Source organism: Cherax quadricarinatus, chromosome 8 (genome assembly GCF_038502225.1).
Source record: "Cherax quadricarinatus isolate ZL_2023a chromosome 8, ASM3850222v1, whole genome shotgun sequence".
Taxonomy (NCBI): domain Eukaryota; kingdom Metazoa; phylum Arthropoda; class Malacostraca; order Decapoda; family Parastacidae; genus Cherax; species Cherax quadricarinatus.
The window spans coordinates 5419146-5440753 of record NC_091299.1 but is presented as its reverse complement, the minus strand read 5'-3'; the positions used below and the strand labels follow the sequence as shown (position 1 = coordinate 5440753).

At 39.2% G+C, this 21608-nt stretch overlaps 1 protein-coding gene across 2 annotated transcripts in view; it reads left to right on the top strand.

Moving 5' to 3' along the window:
• Positions 1-21608, top strand: part of LOC138852395 (insulin-like growth factor 1 receptor) — a 448761-nt gene that overhangs the window by 329898 nt on the left and 97255 nt on the right. For both annotated transcript variants that reach the window (XM_070082796.1, XM_070082795.1), the window contains 2 exons: positions 18725-18856; positions 19804-19897. In XM_070082796.1, coding sequence (XP_069938897.1) covers positions 18725-18856; positions 19804-19897 — 226 coding nt within the window. The remainder of the gene's footprint in view (positions 1-18724; positions 18857-19803; positions 19898-21608) is intronic.

The window sequence follows — 21608 nt, the reverse complement described above, 5'->3', positions numbered from 1 at the left end:
CTTTCACCATCATTCACTCCATCACTGTCTTGCCAGAAGGGTGCTTTACACTACAGTTTTTAAACTGCAACATTAACACCCCTCCTTCAGAGTGCAGGCACTGTACTTCCCATCTCCAGGACTCAAGTCCGGCCTGCCGGTTTCCCTGAACCCCTTCATAAATGTTACTTTGCTCACACTCCAACAGCACGTCAAGTATTAAAAACCATTTGTCTCCATTCACTCCTATCAAACACGCTCACGCATGCCTGCTGGAAGTCCAAGCCCCTCGCACACAAAACCTCCTTTACCCCCTCTCTCCAACCTTTCCTAGGCCGACCCCTACCCCGCCTTCCTTCCACTACAGACTGATACACTTTGAAGTCATTCTGTTTCGCTCCATTCTCTCTACATGTCCGAACCACCTCAACAACCCTTCCTCAGCCCTCTGGACAACAGTTTTGGTAATCCCGCACCTCCTCCTAACTTCCAAACTACGAATTCTCTGCATTATATTCACACCACACATTGCTCTCAGACATGACATCTCCACTGCCTCCAGCCTTCTCCTCGCTGCAACATCTTTATCTTTAGATATTTCATACTTTCGACCTCGGGAAAAATGCTGATGAATTTCCTTATGTTCACATTTAGGTTTTCTTAACCTATAAAGCAGGTTCTTTTGATTTTTTTAGAAACTCATTTGTGAACACACTTCTCTTCACTGTGATGGAAGAACTAATTAGGAAGAACTAATCCTATGCTTAATATCTGTAATCCTCACAACTATTAAAACATTGATTGTGTCCACATTATTAATATGCTAATATCCTCATTACCTGTAATCATAATCATAAACCTTTATTTCTTTAATCAGATTAACTTGATAAAAGCCATATAGCATGAACTAATAGGATATTTAATTCTCTTGTATTCATTGTAACTCCTAATTATATTTTCAACCACTTAAGAGACTGTAGGTAAAACAACTCAGTTTGTTATTGCCTTATTAATCTTAAGTTTGCCCGAAACTCTCTGCATATTAAGGGACTTTCTGCATGCACATCTAAATGTCATTCACCTCTGTACAAACATTGTATCATGCTGAAATAAAGTACAGTAGAACCTTGGTTTTTGTTTGCTCTGATTTTCATCGATTTCAGTTTTCGACAACTTTTTTTGCCGGTTTTGTCCCAGTTTTCATTCATCACCTTGGTTTTCATCGAGTTGACAGTGGTCTGCCATACCGAACGTGTCTACCTGCCCTGAGGGTGGTGTTAGTGATGGTAGAGGGTGGTAGTGGTTGTGATGGTGGTAGAGGGTGGTAGTGATTGTGGTAAAGGGTGGTAGTGATGGTGGTAGAGATAACCTCTCCCCTCCTCGCCGTCGTCTGTACGCCAACAAGAGTCTTCAATAAAGGTAAAAGTGATGTTAAATGTACATTTATCCATTTCATTAGTCCTTTATATGCATTTCTCATTGTTTTCTGTATGTAAAACTATAGTTATTCTCTATAAAAAGCATTTTTTGTTAATACTTTTGGGTGTCTGGAACAGATTAATTGAATTTACATTATTTCTCATGGGAAATATTGCTTCAGTTTTCGTTGAATTTGGTTTTCGTCAGATTTTCTGGAATGAATTAATGACAAAAACTGAGGTTCCACTGTATCTTCTTTTTCACCTATGAATGAAATCTTAGCATTACACTTTATTTAAGACTTGGTTTGCCAAATAAATGGGCCTCTTTGATAGCACTACCTTCTAGGTTAACCTGAATATCATCATTGATGAGCTGTAGTGCGGTTTACATGGAACCTGGGATAATGTCTTCAGGCAGACAAGAGCTGTTTACAATCACGGCATCTGATAAGTGCTGTTGTTCAGTTTGGTCCTTTTGATTTTGAAAGTTTACAAAACTATATCCATGTGAGATTTCTGATAATGTACAGCATCCTGTATCTTGGTGTTGAGGGAAGTTGTTTGTTCAGTATGCTTAACAACAGCTGACTGCACTTCTTTGTTGTCATTTGTTTTTCTTGGTTGGGCAGCTCTTGCTTGAGGTCATGGATCCTTTTCCCTTGAGTTAAGTGGGTGAGTTCAAGGTCAGCAACCTTTTTGACATTAAAGTCCTGTGATGATTGAAGCTGGCTTTTTTCTTTTTAATGTGCAGTAAGTCATATAATGAGCTTTGATATGCTTGGCCTGCACTCTGATGACTTCAGCAGTTCCTGGATGCTCCTCAGTTCCTCTAAGAATACTGATTATGATTAGAGAGCAGTGTAATTAGCAGGTCTTGTGCTTGAAACTTGGGTGGCTTGTTGTTCGTCTGGCAGTGTGGCTGCAAGTTTGATGAGTCATTGGATACCCACAGTCTATAATTTTGTTTCCACTTATGTTAGTGCATTAGAACTTAATATTTAATTTTAAACCATCATTAGGGGAGAGCTTGTATTGACCCAGGGGAATGGAAAATTGAGGAGCTCCTTTGCTGTTACCATCAGCATGACTGAGGGACTGAACACTACTATTACTTATTATATACTAGGATTAGTCTGCCCAAAATGCCCCAGCATGATAGTGGCTTTCTTTGTACTTAACAAATCAAAATTATAATTATACATTGTAACCTTTGCAAAGAAATAAAATCTTTATTCTTTTATATCACCACTAAGTAAACCCCACCTATGCTGATGTGACCACTACTAGTACTTCATCGCTGTTACTTTCACGTCACTGCTTCAGCTGTTTAATTTCTTTTTTTTTGTCTGTATTAGTTTAATGAAGCTTGCTGTCAGGTAGAATGCCTTGCTAGGAATGATACCACTTATTTGTGACATGTACTTGCTGTCAGGTAGAATGTCTTGCTAGGAATGATACCACTTATTTGTGACATGTACTTGCTGTCAGGTGGAACGTCTTGCTAGGAATGATACCACTTATTTGTGACAGACAATGCTTATAGGCTTAGCCAGAGTCAGTGCATATCTTGCTGAAATTAATTTTGGAAGAACTTGTTGCTTTTTTCTGGTTTAGGTCTAATCATGGATTTTACTTCATGGGGACTAAGAAAAATATTCCAAGAGAAAGCCAAAAATGTTTGGGGGGAAGACTATGATCCCCTTGCTTCTCTGTGGTTGCTGGCCTTTTTTTAATACATATGAGTTGATCATCCATTGTTTTTGCTTAAGCAAATTTTGCTGATAGTTTTGATTATTGATGTTTTTTTCACATAGCAGGTTTCTTTTTGCATGTGGCTTGACCCTTATTAATTGAAAACTATTAAGAGAATTTTGTCCATAATTTGCTCATTGGATTTGCCGCAACTAAATCAGTTATTGTACTTGTCATTCTTACTTATTGTCAATATTAAACCAATGACAGCAACAATTAAAGATGCATTACCAAAAACATGATTTTAATGAATATTATTGTTCATGTATTAAACAGGAAAAAGTTTCAGTAGTATGGGCATGTAAAATTTCATGTTATTTGCAAGAGGCCTCCCAGAACCCTTCACTCGTAAATTGTTGTATACATCTTGGAACAAACTTCAGCATTCCTTTGTGTCATGGTTTGGTAACCTTTGAATTAGTAAAGGTAGTTTTTCTCTCCTTGAATCTCGAGTAACATTTGAGATGTGTCTACCTTTGGCCATGCTACAGTGTCCACATCCTCTTCCCCATCCTCAGGCTCTTGGGAGGAAACATTGGGCTCGGAGTGAAGGACCATATCCATGAGCAGCTCATCTGTCCTTAACATATATACTGAAGTATTTACATCATACTGAAGCAATGCCTTTGTCCTCTGCTTGTACACTGGCAAGATCATGCGAAGCATCAGTGAACATTGTGGCACACAAGGTATTTGAAACACATTGCACCAACGCAGATTTAACCATCTTTCTTGCTGGTATATTGTCGAATTCAAGATACTCGTCCTCCTTACTGTCAACAAATAATATAGCAGACCAAAGTTTTTGACAGGCTTCCTGTCTAATATTCTTGGTTGAACTTCCTTGTTTTTAAGCTTTGCGACATTCAGAATATATCTTTTGTGAATTGCCTGAGGAATGATTGTACTGTACTGCTTCTCTAGGTTTCTTAGGTGTACAATAATGACTCATTAAATTATTCTTTAACTTCTGATCCATGGGGTGTATGAATGAGGGTTCCATCGAGTGGTAACCAAGTTGTAAATATAATGCCATTTTCCTAGTTCATCATTTATATAAGAGCATACAGTACTAGCTTTACTCTCCTTAGGCTTTTCAGTATTATTGAAATAACATTTCACTGCTTATGTAGTTATAATCTAACCAATCTCTTGAAAGCTTCGCTTCCATGCAGGTATTACTGCAAGCATTGTAAACCACTGAGTGGTACACATCTTGCATTCCTAGTTGTCCTAAGATTCTGTAACCTGCCCACTACCAGTAATGTTAAGCAATGTGTTCTTGCAACATTCCCACACACCAGCACAGTGAATTTTTTCTTCATGAATCTGAATCCACATAAAGTACATAATTATATCTGGTGTGTGTATATTTTGCCCACTGACTTCATAAATTTAATTATCATATGAAACCTTGTTAATACCTTGCTTCATTAGTCATAAGGCAGCTTTTTCTTAAAAAAAAAAAAAAAAATAATGCTAAGTTATACACCTCTGAGCATCATTTTTTTTTTTAACATGCTGGCCATCTCCTACCTAGGCAGGGTGACCCAAAAAGGAAACACTTTCACCATATTTGCCTCTAACACTGTCTTGCTGGAGGCACACAGATACAATGGTTTAGATGTCCCTCCCAAACCCCCTCCTTTAAAGTACAGGTATTGTACTTCCCACCTCCACAACTTAAGTCTGGCTAACCAGTTTCCTTGAACCTCTTCACAAAATATTACCCTGCTCACACCCCAACAACCCAAGTCCCAAAAACCATTTGTCTCCACTCCTGTCTAACACACACTGACATGCCTGCTGTATGACCAAGCCCTTTGCACTCGCAACCTTCTTTACCCCTTCCCTTCCATCCTTTCCTAGGATGGCCCCTACCCCACCTTTCCTCCACTACAGATTTATACACCCTCCAAGTTATCCTATTTTGCTCCATCCTCTCTAATTGACCAAATCACCTCATCATCCCCTCCTCAGCCCTCTGGATAATACTTCTAGCAACTCCACACCACCTAATCTCCACACTATAAATTCTATACATAATATTTACACCACACATTGCCCTTAGACATGACAACTCCACTGCCTCTAGCCTCCTCCTCACTACAACATTCATCACCCATGCTTCACACCCATATAAGAGCATTTGTACCACTGTACTCTTGTACATTCCCTGCTTTGCCTCCATGGTGTAATGAGGTATCTTTGTCTGCACAGATACCTCGCTGCACCACCTACCTGTTTTCCCTTCATCAGTTCCATAGTTTGCCTCATCTTTCATATACTCATCAATCATGTCTACTCCCAGATATTTGAACACATTCACTTCCTCCATACTCCCTTCCCAATTTTTCCGTACCCGACTCTTTTGATACCCTCATTACCTTATTCTTATCTGTGTTCAGTTTTAACTTCCTTTACACACCCAAACTCATCCACTAACCTTTATAACTTCTCTTCAGAATGTTCCAAAATCAGAGTATTATCAGCAAAAATTAAATGTGCCAACTCCCATTTTGAATTAGATTCCACATACATATTTTAATCCCACCATTCTCCCCAATGCCCTAGCATTTACTTCTTTTACAACCCCATCTATAAATACAGTGGAACCCCAGTTTTTGAACTTAATCCATTCCAGAAGGTGGTACTAAAATCGAAACGTCCGATAACTGAATCAATTTTTCCCATGAGAAATAATGTAAATGCAATTAATCCATTCCAGACACCCAAAAATATTCACCAGAAATTCATTTTTTAAAGAATATAGTTTTACATGTACAAAACAAAGATAAATAAATACAGATAAATATAAACATTACATACCTTTATTGAAGACTTGTTGGCATATGGAAGGAGAGGAGGAGAGAGAGAGTTGGGGTTATTGTTTAGAAGGGGACTCCTCCTCTGTAATGACTTCAGATAACAAGTCCCTCTCTGGGGTTACTTCCCTTCTTTGTCTTTTAAAGGCACTAAGACCAGGTTGAGTCACTGGACCCCTGTCACACAAAATATCTGTCCAGAGAGGTCTGTTTCTGGCATCTCTTCAAGATTTGTCTGAAGTGGGCCAAGGTTCTGTCACTTAACATGTTGTAGATCTGGTTGTTTCAGCTTGGTCAGGGTGGTATTTCTTCACAAAACTTTGCACCTCCCTCCACTTTGCACAAATGCCCTTAATCACTGAAGAAGGCACCTTCTCCCCTCTATCTACCACCTCCTCTGAAGCCATTTTTTTTTCAACTGCAGTTTGTTGCTGCTTGAGTTGAAGGTTTTGCAGCTCTTCAGTGGTTAGCTCTTCCCAGTGGTCCTCCACCAGTTCTTCCACATACTTGCCACTCACCTTCAACCCCATGGACTTACCCAGTCCCACAATACCTTCCACAACAGGCAGAGGGTCGGCAGGGTCAGGGTCAGCCTCAAACCCTTCAAAATCCCTCTGGACGACACATTGTGGCCACAGTTGTCTCCAAGCAGAGTTCAGAGTCCTGGAAGTCACTCCTTCCCAAGCCTTACCTATAAGGCTTATGCAATGGAGGATATGGAAGTGATCCCTCCAGAACTCTCTTAGGGTCAATTCAGTGTGTGAGGTCACTTCAAAGCACCTTTGAAACATTGCTTTGGTGTAGAGTATTTTGAAGTTAGAAATGACCTGCTGGTCAATGGGCTGGATGAAAGGAGTGGTGTTATGGGGCAAGAACTTCACTATTATAAAACTGAAGCCCCTGGACAATTGGTCTTCCAAGACTGGAGGATGAGCAGGAGCATTGCCTATTAACAGGAGGCACTTGTGGCAATTTCTTTTCCAGGAGGTATTTTTTCACAATGGGGCCAAACACATCATTGACCCACTCTTTGAAAATTTGCCTCATGACCCATGCCTTATTAGCTTTCCACATCACACACAATTTACTCATGAAGACATTGTTTTTCTTGAACACTCTGGGATTTTCAGTGATACACCAGTGAAGGCTTCAATTTGAAATCTCCACCCCACTAGCTTTAGCACAGAACAAGGACCCCAATGGAAATAAGTCACTCTGTCTGACTTTTTTGGGTTATCCTAGGTTCTCTACACATATGCTGCTATGTATGATAATTCTTTGTAACTGTATTTGTGTATACCTGAATAAACTTACTTACAAGAGTGTTAGCCTGTCTTTCATAGGCTTGTCCTGGCAGTGCCTTTTCCTTCTGCATGATGTAGGTACTCTTTGGCAGTTTCTTTTCCAAAAGAGGCCTGTTTCATCACAATTAAACACTTGTTGGGGAGGAATTCTTCAGCCTCTACATACCCCTTGAATTTATGCATGAATTTTTCAGCCGTATGTTTGTTTGAACTTACTTGCCTCACCTTGCCTTACAACACTGTGCATGCCACTATGCTTCTTGAATCTGCTGAACCAGCCTCTGCTGGCCTGAAAATCACTAACAGCAGCACTCATTCCAGGCATTTTCTTTACAAGATCTGCACGTTACTGTCTTGCCTTTTCACAAATGATCGACTCCACAACACTATCTCCCGCTAACTGTTTTTCGTCGATCCACATTAACAACTACTACTCAATATCTTCCACTGTTTGTGATCTCTGTTTTGTTAGCACATTCACCCCTTTTGTAACTTTAGCTTCCTTGATTTCTACTTTGTTTACATTCTCCATGAGCACTGTGCCTCTCCATTATGTCTGGAAGCTTTCCAAAATTTCAAGCGTTTTAAAGTTATTTCATATTTTATATATACGTACTCTGGTAATTATACTTGTGTACCTGTACCTAAATAAACTTGTATACTGTGCTGGTGTGCAGGTACACATTAAGAGCAGTAAGAGTGTTATGTCTCGAGGACGCCATATTAACTGATAATAATACAACCTCTCCTCACTTAACGACAGAGTTAGGGGCCTAAGACCCTGTTGGTAAATGATTTCGTTGCTAATCGAGGAGTCACCCTTTACTGACATTTCAAAAGTGTCGCCACCCAAAATTGAAACTTTGTTTTATGTTTGCTTGGGAATTCCTTTCATTCTGTTTATTAGTAATGATAATACAACATGAAATAGGTCAATGACTAGGGTAAGAGTGATCGTCTATAGTTACAATTTGGGCACGTGACATTTTCTGTTTTGGTCGCTGTCACTTTTTTTTTTTCTATCCCTCCTGGCCCTCCACCCTTCAATACCTCTCTATATAATGTCAGTTTTTATTAATTTGGGAGTCTTTATCATACTTCTACATTATTTATGTTATACCTAATATTATTTTGGAATAAATATGATAGGTAGATAACCTTTGTTGATAGTAATAGTAAATTATACAATATTTTGTAGTGGCTTGAGCTTACACGTCCGTACTTCATGGTGAGGCACGAGTTACTGAGAGACACTACTCATGCTTTCTCCCTCTCTGTCGTACAGCCCAGCACACCCTCCAATACCTCTCCACAAGTGTCAGTTTTTATTAATTTGGGCGTCTTCATCATGCTTCCACTGCCTAGTTATTATGGCTTGAAATCCTGTCGATGCTTTCACTGCCTCTTTCATTATCTTTATACTTCAAGATAGTGGAAATGGTAGAGTGCGCCAGCTTCAAGGCATCGGCTATCACTTGCACTTTCTAACCAGCGTCTTTCTCATTTATAATCTTCATTTTTACCTAAAGATCGCGAGCCTTCCTTTGTTTCTTGGCACTTCCTTCAAGTGAAGTCAAGATCTTCCTTTTTGCCAACATCTTGTACTGTGGGATGCATAATAAAGTACAAATTTGTAAAGATATGTAGTCTTGGAGACAGTGAAAGCTAGTATGCTCAGTGGCTGTAGGAAGTAGACTGAAATACTTGACGCTGAGATGCCGCACTGCCTGTTTCCATGGCCCAATTTCTCATATGGCATAAAATCCTAATAATAATAAAATACTAATAATAATAATACTAATATAATGATAAACATAAAAATTGCTCTGGAGTGGTTTGGTAGCTGATATTTAAACCACTCCAGAGCGAGTATTATTATGTATTACAGTATTATTATTATTACTCATTGTTATTATTTCCATCCACATACCTTGTTCACTGAGTTTAATCATTTATTAAGCTGCCACGAGAGATATGCAATGTAATAATAATAGTAATAATAAAATTAACAATAACTCTTAAACTGTCCACACATAGATCTACATGCACGTGCGCAGCACTCCAAACGTAGCTCAGCGTTTTATTTTTCATTCCTTCAAATTTGGCGCTATAGGCCTGAGTTGCCTAGACATGAAAGAATGGGTCTGCACACTCAGTGTGTGCTGTACGAAAAAAATCGGGGACCACTTAGTACCTTGTGGGAGCACCAGTTCAATTGAGCGCCAGCTAGAGCAAATAGTGTGGCAAACACCAGGAATTCACTGATCTCATGTTTCATTACAACTCCCCTTTTAAGAGGAAAGTAAAAATAGGTTAGATAAATACATGAGTGGGAGTGGGTGGGTGAGAGTTGGACCTGACTAGCTTGTGCTATTAGGTCAGATTCCATGCTTCCTTCAGTGGATTTGACCTGACTAGGTGGGTCAATTGGTCTAAGTCAGAGGGTGATATGGACTTGCCTTGCATGGGCCAGTAGGCCTGCTGCAGTGTTCCTTCTTATGTTCTTTTGCATTCGGCAGACTGGCCAGCTGGCTTTGGCTGTCTGTGTCTGCCTATATCTCTGTCTCTCACGTGTACACATAAGTACAGTTATTATACATAGTGTAAATTACTTAGGATAACCCAAAAATTCCAGGCGAAGTGCTATGCAGTGTAGATATAAGACATAAACATGATGCAAGTAATAGCAGTGTCACTTGCTCAGCAATCCAGGAGCAGCTCATAAACCACAAACTAACAGGTTTACTAGCTCCTTGAGACAAACAAACAGATGGAAAGACAGACATACACAGGCACAGATAAACAGATACAGACATAATTGTGCAACAGTGAAAACAAATAAAGTGAGGGTTCCCTGCAGCAGCTCACATTCATCAAATATCACTGGCTGTCACCGGTTATCTAACGCCTGTCATAACACCATTCTTCAAGGAGTTTCATATGTATACTCCAGGCGCACACAGGAAGACAAAGACAGATAAACAGAGCTAGATAAGTAGAGCTAGACAGATATAGACAGATAGGGATAGATAGACAGATAGATTGGAGAAGTGTAGCAAATAATATTTTAGCAGAATTCATCCCAGGAGGCAGCTCAGATGAAAATTCACACACACACACGAGTTATTAAATCTCTGCACCAAATTCACCTTAAACCAGCAAATACAGTGGACCCTCAACCAGCGATGGCATTGATTAACGATAAATCTGACTAGCGATACATATTAATGCAAAAATTTTGCCTCGACTAGCGCTTAAAAACCTGACCAACGCTATTCGTTCCGTTCAAGACGCGTCCACTTTAGCCTGAGCGAGCCCCACTTGTCCCATGGGTGCAGCAGGACGTACATTACTCGAGGAAAAGGCACTCCCAGGACATAAGCCTATGAAAGACAGGCTTACTCTGTTGATGTGTGCCAATGCTAGTGGTGATTGCAAAGTGAAGCCTTTATTGGTGTATCTCTCTGAAACTCCCAGAGTGTTCAGGAAAAACAATGTCGTCAAGGCTAATTTGTGTGTGCTGTGGAGGGCAAACAGTAAGGCATGGGTCACTAGGGACTTTTTCTGTGACAGGTTACACCAAGCATTTGCCCCCAATGTGAAAAATTACCTAATTGAAAAGAAATTAGACCTTGAGTGCCTCCTGGTATTAGACAATGCTCCTGGTCATCCTTCAGACTTGGCAGAGCGACTTTCTAGGGACATGAGCTTCATTAAGGTGAAGTTTTTGCCTCCTAATACCACTCCTCTCCTGCAGCCCATGGACCAGCAGGTCATTTCCAACTTCAAGAAACTGTACACAAAAGCTATGTTTGAAAGGTGCTTTGTAGTGACCTCAGAAACTCAACTGACTCTAAGAGAGTTTTGGAAAGATCACTTTACCATCCTCAATTGTGTAAACATTATAGGTAAGGCTTGGGAGGAAGTGACTAAGAGGACCTTGAACTCTGCTTGGAAAAAACTGTGGCCAGAATGTGTAGACAAAAGGGATTTTGAACGGTTTGAGGCTAACCCTGAGAATCCTATGCCAGTTGAAGAATCAATTGTGGCATTGGGGAAGTCCTTGGGGTTGGAGGTTAGTGGGGAGGATGTGGAAGAGTTGGTGGTGGAGGACAATGAAGAACTAACCACTGATGAGCTGCTAGATCATCTTGAACAGCAAGAGGGCAGACCTGAGAAAACTGCTTCGGAGGAGGGGATAGAGAAATTGAAGAAGTTGCCTACTTCAAAGATTAAGGAAATGTGTGCAAAGTGGCTTGAAGTGCAAACCTTTATTGATGAAAATCACCCTTGCACAGCTACTGCAAGCTGTGTTGGCAACCTGTACACTGACAATGTTGTGAACCACTTTAGGAAAGTCATAAAGGAACGAGAGGTACAGGTATCTATGGACAGACATGTTGTGCAACAGAAGTCCAGTGACTCTGAAGCTGGTCCTAGTGGCATTAAAAGAACAAGGGAACTAACCCCAGAAAAAGACTTGCTACCTCAAGTGCTAATGGAAGGGGATTCCCCTTCTAAACAATCATCAATCATCACCAGATCTTCAATAAAGGTAAGTGTCATGTAACTGTGCATGTCTTCTTCAGTTTGTGTGTATTAAAATTAATATTTTATGTGGTAAAAATTTTTTTTTCAATACTTTGGGGCATTTTGCATGGATTAATTTGATTTTCATTATTTCTTATGGGGAAAATTAACTTGACTAACGATTATTTCGATTAACGATGAGCTCTCAGGAATGGATTAATATCGCTGGTTGAGGGTCCACTGTATTAGAGCCTACAAAACTAGAAAAGACGCTGGACCTCATCTTTACAAACAACGATGATCTGATACGTAATAAAACCATTTCAGAGACAATACACTTAGAGCACAACATAGAGGTACAGACATGTATGCACAAGGCTCCTGTGCATACATGTCTGTACTTCTGACCAGCAAAATGTGATCAGTCATGAGGGTGTCTTCACAAAATTCAACTTCAATAACAGAAACATAGAATGGGAACAAGTCAACCATGTCCTAAATGAAACGAGCTGGTGAGATATCCTAAGCAACATGGATCCGAACCTTTGTCTAGAAAAAATTAATGCTGTGGTTCTTGAGATCTGCTCAAGGCACATTCCATTAACCCTTTCAAGGGTCGGTCCCATAGTATTACAGCTTGAAAGCCAGTGTCAGTCCCATAATACTACGCTAAAATTCTAGCGCCTTCAAATCTAGCAGGAGAAAGCTGGTAGGCGTGCACATAACCACAACACAAGACAGATCTCTTTTTGATATACCTCATGTCCATATCACACTGTAAAAACTCTATGCACATAAAGGGCCCCAAAATATAGAATTCATTACCAGAAGATGTTAAAGTAACTCAGTCTGAAAATCAATTTAAGACTTTTCTCAAAAGCCACTTAATCACCCTAGACTAAATGCTAAATACTCAGTACACATTTACTCACCTATGTACTCCCACATCATAACTGAAACAATCACATTGAACCTTTTATCCATTGTTGACAGGAATATAATTGAATCATTGTTTTTCACAAAAGCATTTTAGAATATAAATATGTATATCTTTGTATTATGCAAACTTTGATTCATTTATAATTAATATTCTACTGTACAACTATGAAATAATTACTTTCCTACTGTACAACTATGATATACTACTCCTTAGTATTAAGTAGAATGTAAGCCAATAATGTTAAATTGGCCCATAATATCTAGGCATAATAGAGGCTCTCTTTGCATTGCAACCCACTATTGTATATACACAATCTCAATGTACTGTTTGCAAAGACATTAAATAAATAAATAAATGGGTCTTTGTGGTCAGTGTGCATAGTGTGAAAAAAATTGGGGCACCCGCATTGCATTGCATTGCATTGCATTGTGGGAGTGGTAATTCAGTGCGCCTTGGTCACCAAGCCAAGCGGTAAGGAATACCTCACTCTCTGGCGAATTGAGATGCTTCCCCTCCCAAGTGATAGTTCTAACACAGATTGCAGTGTCAGTGAATATGAATCTAATGGTTTTGAGGAATTTGAGATAAAGTAATGACCAGGATACCAGAAATAATGCTGAAAACCCAGACCATTATCAACCTTCCACCAAAAAAATCAGTGACTTACTTGCATGTGGGTGGTGGGGAAGGCTGCGTGGGTTGTGGGGAAGGGAGTGTCTGTGGTGGGGAAGGCTGCATGGGTAGTGGAAAAGGGAGCATCTGTGGTGGGGAAGGCAGTGTGGGTAGTGGGGAAGGGAGCATCTGTGGTGGGGAAGACAGCATGGGTTTGTGTAAACAACATAACAACATGTGTGTAGATTACCTAGGATAACCCAAAAGAGTAAAAGTGATCTATTTGCATGTGGATGGTGGGGAAGGCAGTGTGGTTGTTGGGGAAGTTGGTGTGTTGGTTGTGTAATGTGTCATTGTGACAGAAGCCATGCTACTGATTCAGCATATCCACAACAACAACAACCCACACACACTAAGAGGCTTCCACTAGCTGTAGCAGTTCTAGGAATGTGTCCAGTGACTATATATGTGTATATATATTATAGAAAAATAGTAATAAACAACTTTTATTGTTGGTTTATGTAAACAGGTATTGTCAACAATGTAATGATAATGTTTGTGTGGTTATTGTGTAGCATACAATGAGTGAATATACACCTACCATCCGACTTACGACCGAGTTCGGTTCCGAGAAACCGGTCGTAAGTCGAAATGGTCGTAAGTCGAACTTTACTACTGAATATCAACAAAACACTTCTGTAATGACTTTATTTTATTGTTTTATTTTGGTATTTCATGTTTTACTTTACTTTTTATGTTGTTAGTACTGTATTTTATACTGTAAGGTTTAGGATAAACACTGTGTACAACACACATAGTTGTTTATTTCCCAGAAATTTGGCATAAAAAACACGGTCGTAAGTCGAGTGGTCGTAAGTCGAGCAGGTCGTAAGTCAGATGGTAGGTGTATATACAATATGCCTTAGATTGGTCTCGCAGGCCATAAAAGTTACTTGAAAAAATAAAATATTAAAAAAAAAAGTAGAGTAAAGGTAAATATATTACCGAATGACCGGCAGTCACCAATGTTGCTGTAAACAGTTCACCTTGTCATCTTCAGGCCTCTATATCTCGATAAGTATTGATCGCAAAAATTTTTTTTTCTTCTATCACTAAAAAAAATATTCTTAAGATTTTGGTAAGAATATTTTTCCTCGACCCAGACAGTGAGTTAAGGATCGGGGGTCTCGACCAAGATAAGGTTAAGAAAAAGAAAGAGAAGATGTAAATTAGAAAGAGAGAAACGCTCCCTATACAGATGAAGGCAAAGAATCGCAGAGCTCCTGAGAGGGGCCAATATATCTGAAATATGAAGGGACGCAGTGGTCAATGAAAAAGCAAATCTTGAACTTAAGTTGAAGGAATCGTACAGATGAGAATTGGAGGAAGAACTAAAAGCCATAAAGAAAATTAAAAAAAAAAAACAAAAAATTCTTCTCTTGTGCTAAATCTAAGGGAAAAACAACATCCACTATTGGGCCCTTGCTTAGGCAAGATATGTCATACACAGCCAAGGAATGAGTGAGTTACTTAAGTCTCAATATGACTCATTGTTCAGTAAGCCATTACCCAGAGTAAGGGTCAACAATTCAAATGAATTCTTTATGAACGAGACCCAAAATCTGGTCATCTCAAAAAAATCTGATATCCTAACACCACAAAACTTTGAAAAGGCAGTAAATGACATGCCAATGCACTCTGCCCCAGGCCCAGACTCGTGTAACTCCTTATTCATCAAGAACTGCAAGAAGCCCCTGTCACATGCCTTTAGCATTCAATGGAGAGGAAGCATGGACATGGGTCATCCCACAGTCACTAAAAACAACAGATATGGCTCCATGGACTCTACATAGGTTGCCACCTTTGTAAAGCAATTGCAAAGAATTACAGACTGATAGCACTAACATCCCATATCATAAAAATCTTTGAAAGGGTTCTAAGAAGCAAGATCGCCAACCACCTAGATACCCATCAGTTACACAACCCAGAGCAGCACAGGTTTAGAGCTGGTCACTCTTGCCTGTTCCAGCTACTGGACTACTATGACAAGATTCTGGATGCTATAGAGGATAAACAAAATGCAGATGTAGTATACACAGACTTTGCAAAAGCTTTCGACAAGTGTGACCATTGTGTAATAGCACACAAAATTCGTGATAAAGGAATAACAGGGAAAGTTAGTAGATGGATCTATAACTTCCTGACAAATAGAACACAAAAAGTAATAGCAAACAGAGTAAAATCTGAGGCAGCTACAATGAAAAGTTCTGTTCCACAAGGCACACTGCTCCCATCCTATTCCTCATCCTCATATCTGTCACAGAGATGTAAGCCATAGCTCCGTGTCTTCCTTTGCAGATGACACCCGAATTGCCATGACAGTGTCCTCAATCAAAGACACCACAAGACTCCAAGCGTGTTGAGAATAATGCTACAAGCTAAGTCAAAGATTAAATAGTGGACTGTAGGGGGAACTTAGCTTGATAGACAGCTTTCGCCTACACAGCCGTCCCTGCAGGCAGTGTCTTGAGAAGCTGTCGTATGCATCCCTCAACGGGCTGGAAATGAAAATATATTGGTGAGTGTAATTACCCCTAGGGGGTATTATGTCAGCATATCTCAGAACTGATTGCTGATTGGCATACTCACTTGGATTCAAAAGTCTGCACCTCACTGCCGACTATAGGTTGATTACAGACCCCTTGCAACACAAGAACTGTGCAGTCCCCTGTATTACAAGATAATTTGTAACCTACCTTGGTCTTGTAGCGTGAGCTATGGTGTTCTTTACACCTTTTTCAACAGGTATTGGTGACTTGATAGAAGCTGAAGTGTCCTTGGATGTCCATGTCTTCCACCTAGGAATATGTACACTGGTACACCATGTTCCACAAGGTTTGTCTTTGTTATTCACAATCTTATCACTAAAGAATCTGATCACACTTCTCTGTAAATGTTTAGATGTGTTTCTTGAGACACTTTTATGCACAGAAACGTGCAGATCGATGTTCTTTGTTGGTTATCCCGGCATCAATGTGAGCCCTAGCAGGATCAGAAGCAATCTGAAAACGCCACAGCTTCCTACAACGCCACTGCCCATGAAGGAAAAGCTGACCTAGTACATTTCCCTTCCTTGCCAAACTTCCTCCAGGAAGTAAAGCAGAATGCTTAATTCTTGCTGTCTAAGCATAAACAACAATGTACACTATCTTTACCACGGTAATAAAGTGGGTACAGGATTTTCCTTAATTGTCTTGTTAAGGTAAGAGATTGGTTTCCTCTTATTTAAACTACACTCTTGCAACAGTGGTCTCTTGCAAAGAGCTGCATGACCACGTAACTTGTACACACTGATTAAACATCTGCTGGTAATTACTTAATGTAGCAATAAACAAGATGCTTGCCCCTTTTGAGAGTACTGGGCCCCTCAGGGATGAAGGGAGCTGAATACCCTCCTCTTGGAGAAAATTTTTCCACAAAGCGGACATCAACCCTATCTTCAAATGGGCCACTCGAAACAGTATGAAGTTCAATGAAGAAAAATTTCAACTACTCAGATATGGAAAACTTGAGGAAATTAAAACTAAATCAGGGTATACAACAAATTCTAACCATACAATAGAGTGAAAAAGTAATGTGAATGACCTGGGAGTGATAATGTCAGAGGATATCACCTTCAAAGACCACAACAATGTATCTACTGCATCTGCTAAGAAAATGATAGGATGGATAATAAGAACCTTCAAAACTAGGGATGCCAAGCCCATGATGATTCTCTTCAAATCACTTGTTTGTTGTAGGCTGGAATACTTTTGTACAATATCAGACCCTGATCCACCACGAGGCCTGTTTTAAGACAAAGCCACTGGGGCGTTGATCCCCAAAACCCTCTCCAGGTATAGTACAGTGAATAGTATTGATTTTTGTTATTCCATATGAGGGGCTCTTGATTCAAGGAATTGGACTTCTCCTCCTTTTATTGATCAAACTTTGTCTCCCATTCCCCAGGCACTGTATGAGCCTTAGGACTTGGCATTTCTCCTAAATATAAGTGATATTCCTTTACTAAATGTAAAAAGTTAAACTTTTTAAAGTAGAATCCTTGTATCCACGGATTCGGTTTCTGCAGTTTATCCATGGCTCAAAAATAATCCTTAATATTGCTTAATAATTCTAGGTAGTAGGTTGGTAGACAGCAACTGCCCAGGGAGGTACTACCGTCCTGCCAAGTGAGTGTAAAACTGAAGCCTGTAATTGTTTTACACGATGGTAGGATTGCTGGTGTCTTTTTTTTTCTGTCTCATACACATGCAAGATTTCAGGTACGTCTTGCTACTTCTACTTACAATTAGGTCACACTACACATACATGTACAAGCATATATATACACACCCCTTTGGGTTTTCTTCTATTTTCTTTCTAGTTCTTGTTCTTGTTTATTTGCTCTTAGCTCCATGGGGAAGTGGAACAGAATTCTTCCTCCGTAAGCCATGCATGTTGTAAGAGGCGACTAAAATGCCAGGAGCAAGGGGCTAGTAACCCCTTCTCCTGTATATATTACTAAATGTAAAAGGAGAAACTTATGTTTTTCCCTTTGGGCCACCCCGCCTCGGTGGGATACGGCTGGTGTGTTGAAAGAAAGATTGCTTAATAATGGCCTCAGAGTGCAAAAATAGTGATCCTGGCAGTTTTTCAAAACCTAAGAGAAGCTGGGAAGTGCTTTCCATCAGTGAAAAGTACTAATTCTTCACTTGTGCATAATTTATCAATTAAACTTTGTCATAAGTATGTATGTTAACAAAAACGACTTATATGTGGGGTTCACTACTATCCATGGTTTTGGGCATCCATGGTAGGTCTTGGAATGTATCCCACATGGATACAGGGGGACTACTGTAGTTTTCTTCTTTTTTGGGTTGCCCTTCCTCTGTGGGAGATGGCCGGTATGCTGAAAAAAATAAATCCTTTTGCTTGCTGATGACTCAAGGTTGCATCATTATATTGAAGAATCAGTGAATGGGTTTTAAATATGAGTTAAAGTGGCAATGGGAAATTCAGTCTTGGAGTAGGAAGGCTTGGGAGGTGCAGAAGTCAAGGGCAGAGCTTGGGTTTGGTATAATACAACATTTCCAAACTTTCTATTTTTGTTGTTGCTAGTAAATGGTGACTACTGTATGTAGGAAATATTCATACCAGCAGGTGGATATATTTTGCACTTGTTTAAAGTATTACTTCAGGTTATTGTTAACACTTTAGGGCCTTTGAAATAACTGTACATTATACTAAAGATCAATCCTTCACAGAAGTCGAATTCTTTTTATCACCATTTTTTTGTGACTTTCATTGCAATTCTTTCCCCAGAGTGTGGACTTGTATAGCCTGACTGATATCTTGCGTGGAGGTGTAAGAATCCAGAATAACTTCAACCTGTGTTATGTACAGACAGTTAACTGGTCCATTATTGTCAAGGATGACAGTGAAAATATCATCAAGGTGAGTAAGAGGAGAAGGAAGGGGTTACATGCTCACATAGAAAGTGTTGAACTAGGTTAAAAAGATTACAGTGGGATTAACATGACAAGAGCAGAGTGGAAGTTCAAATAATGCAGCAATACAACACAGTATGTATTTGCATTTTTAAGATGAATGTTAAGGTTTGAAAATACAGTAATGTACATGGTATTTCACAAAGCCCATAAGAAACAAAAAACTATACGTGCTTTTTCAGCATGTGGACTTAGTCCTCTGAATGAAGCAAAGGATGTAAGACAGCAGACTTTCACGAGGATACTACTTACTACTAACCTTTTATGAGTGAAACCGAAGCTAATCAGTTTTGTTTTCTGGAGGAACTACCTTTTGTTTGTATGTTTTTACTCTCTTGGCTGTGTAAAATGACATGCAAAAACTGCAAACTTCTACATGCCCTTTTTTACTTTCCTGTTTCTACTGTAGACCAATGTTATTGGGGCTAGTGTCACTTACGAAATTCAAGGTCTTAATCAGTGTCCTCGGATTTGCTGTGAGCAGCAAATTTTAGCCTAGACACAAGAAAATAGGTGTGTAGAGTGGGTGTGCACAATATAATAATAGTCATAGCCCATGCAGTGCATGATGAGAATAACAATTCTCTGCCTTTTGTTTGGGTTACAATAGCAACTTTAGGGTGGTTTTCTAGGGTGGTTTTCTAGGGTGGTTTTTGAACACCCAAACAAAAACTTTATTTATGTAAAGTGGAATACAATTCAGCAATGCCTTGCATAGTACAGTTAATGTGTGCCAGAAAAAATATACTATGCAGTACCATACTGATCAAGGTATTATAATGTGTTTTAATGTAATGCTTTCCAACAATACTATTACCGTATTTTATGACGTCCACCACCTGATACGTCTTGGTACAAAAATTTACTAAAAAAAATTCTTTTGTTTTGACACAGAACAACAATGAAAGACTGTGCAGTCCTTGCCAACCTAACTGCCCTCGACAAGGGAAGCAAGCATATTGTTGGTCTGCCACACATTGTCAGCAAGGTGAGTTTTTATGTAGCCAACATTCCATAAAATTTTATTTAGCCCTCATTTCCAACATACCAAAGGACCTCCTTACATTGTTAGAGTATAGTGATTGAAAATTGCTTCCTTGTTACCTGGTTCACTCTCGGAAGGCCTGATGTTAAAAGTACTCAAAGTGTCGGTATTTAAAAAAAAAACTTATGAAATGGTAAAGAATCTTTTTCTGAAGGCATTGACATTAAAAAATTTGAATTTTGATGGAAAACTTAGAATTACGCAGGGACAAATTTAGCAGTTTGAGCACAATTAAAGCATCATCAGTTTTGCCCAACTTGAGTCAATTTCATTGCTCAATTTGACCAAATTCTTAGCTATTTTGCTATTAAGTTTTCCATTATATCAGTTGAACATGAGAAACTTTCCTTTCAACTGTCAGAAATTCTCAGTAAAGTGCACAGAAGTCGGTAATATAAAAACAGTCCAAGGTAAACACTGTAGACATTCTAGGCATTAAAGCAACATTCTGTTCACTAATCAAGTCCTCAGGCCTCTTATACTCCACTTACCTTCCATTTTGAACTCTCACAAGAAGTAAAAGATTTATCGTATTTTTTGGATAATAAGCATGTCAGCGTGCCTCGTTGTGCTCCGGGTTTTCTCGTGTTTACACGGTCGCTCTTACATGCTAGAACTTTAATTTGTGCCATCAATCCTATACGATACATCCCTCTAGCGCCTGGAACCAATCTTGGGCGGAAAACATTATATACTGAGTCAAAAAAGGAGAATTAGTGTGCACTACCTAGCAGAGTTTACTGCCAGAGGGGAATCATAGGCCTGTGTTCCGTGTGCAAAATAATAATAATAGAACTTTTCTTTGTCAGAGGAAAGAAAGTCTCCCTGATAACATTGTGTATACATAGTGTATAGTGTATACTACAGTGGCTCCCTAGTATATAGATGATAAAGGCTAAAGTGTCATTTGAAAACAGGTGAATTTGTAAATGAAGTGATAAGCCTATAGAGGCAGGTGCCAGAAGTCGCCAGAAACTTACCACAGAGGTCAGCTGTTTTAATAATCTTCCTGGCCTGCTAGTGTACTTGCATATACAGGAAGGCCCCGCTTTACGGCGTTTCACTTTACGGCGTTCCGCTAATACGGACATTTCAAATTATGACCAAAACTCACTATACGGCTCCCCCCACCTGACTTTCTAATACGGTCACCGTGCCCCACCCTGTTTGTTTACATTCTCCATGAGCTCAGTAAGCACTAAGTCTCTCCATTTTGTCTGGAAACTCCAAAATTTCAAATGTTTTTAAAAGTTATTTCATATTTTATATATACTCTGATAATTATACTTATGTATACCTGTACCTAAATAAACTTACATACATCGAGTCATTTAAATGTCGTATATTACGTTAATATACACATTTTCATTAATCCATCCATGATATTTTTTTCAAAATTATATAATAAACACGATGCATAACATATAAATAAGATAAATACACCCCACAGTAGAATAAATAAACATAAATGTGAGATGTGAGCAGACGACTTCCACAAGTGACGCCATAATAACAATACTCACCGAGTCTCATTAAATGTCGTATATTACGGTAATATACACATTTTCATTAATCCATCCATGATATTTTTTTCAAAATTATATAATAAACACGATGCATAACATATAAATAAGATAAATACACCCCACAGTAG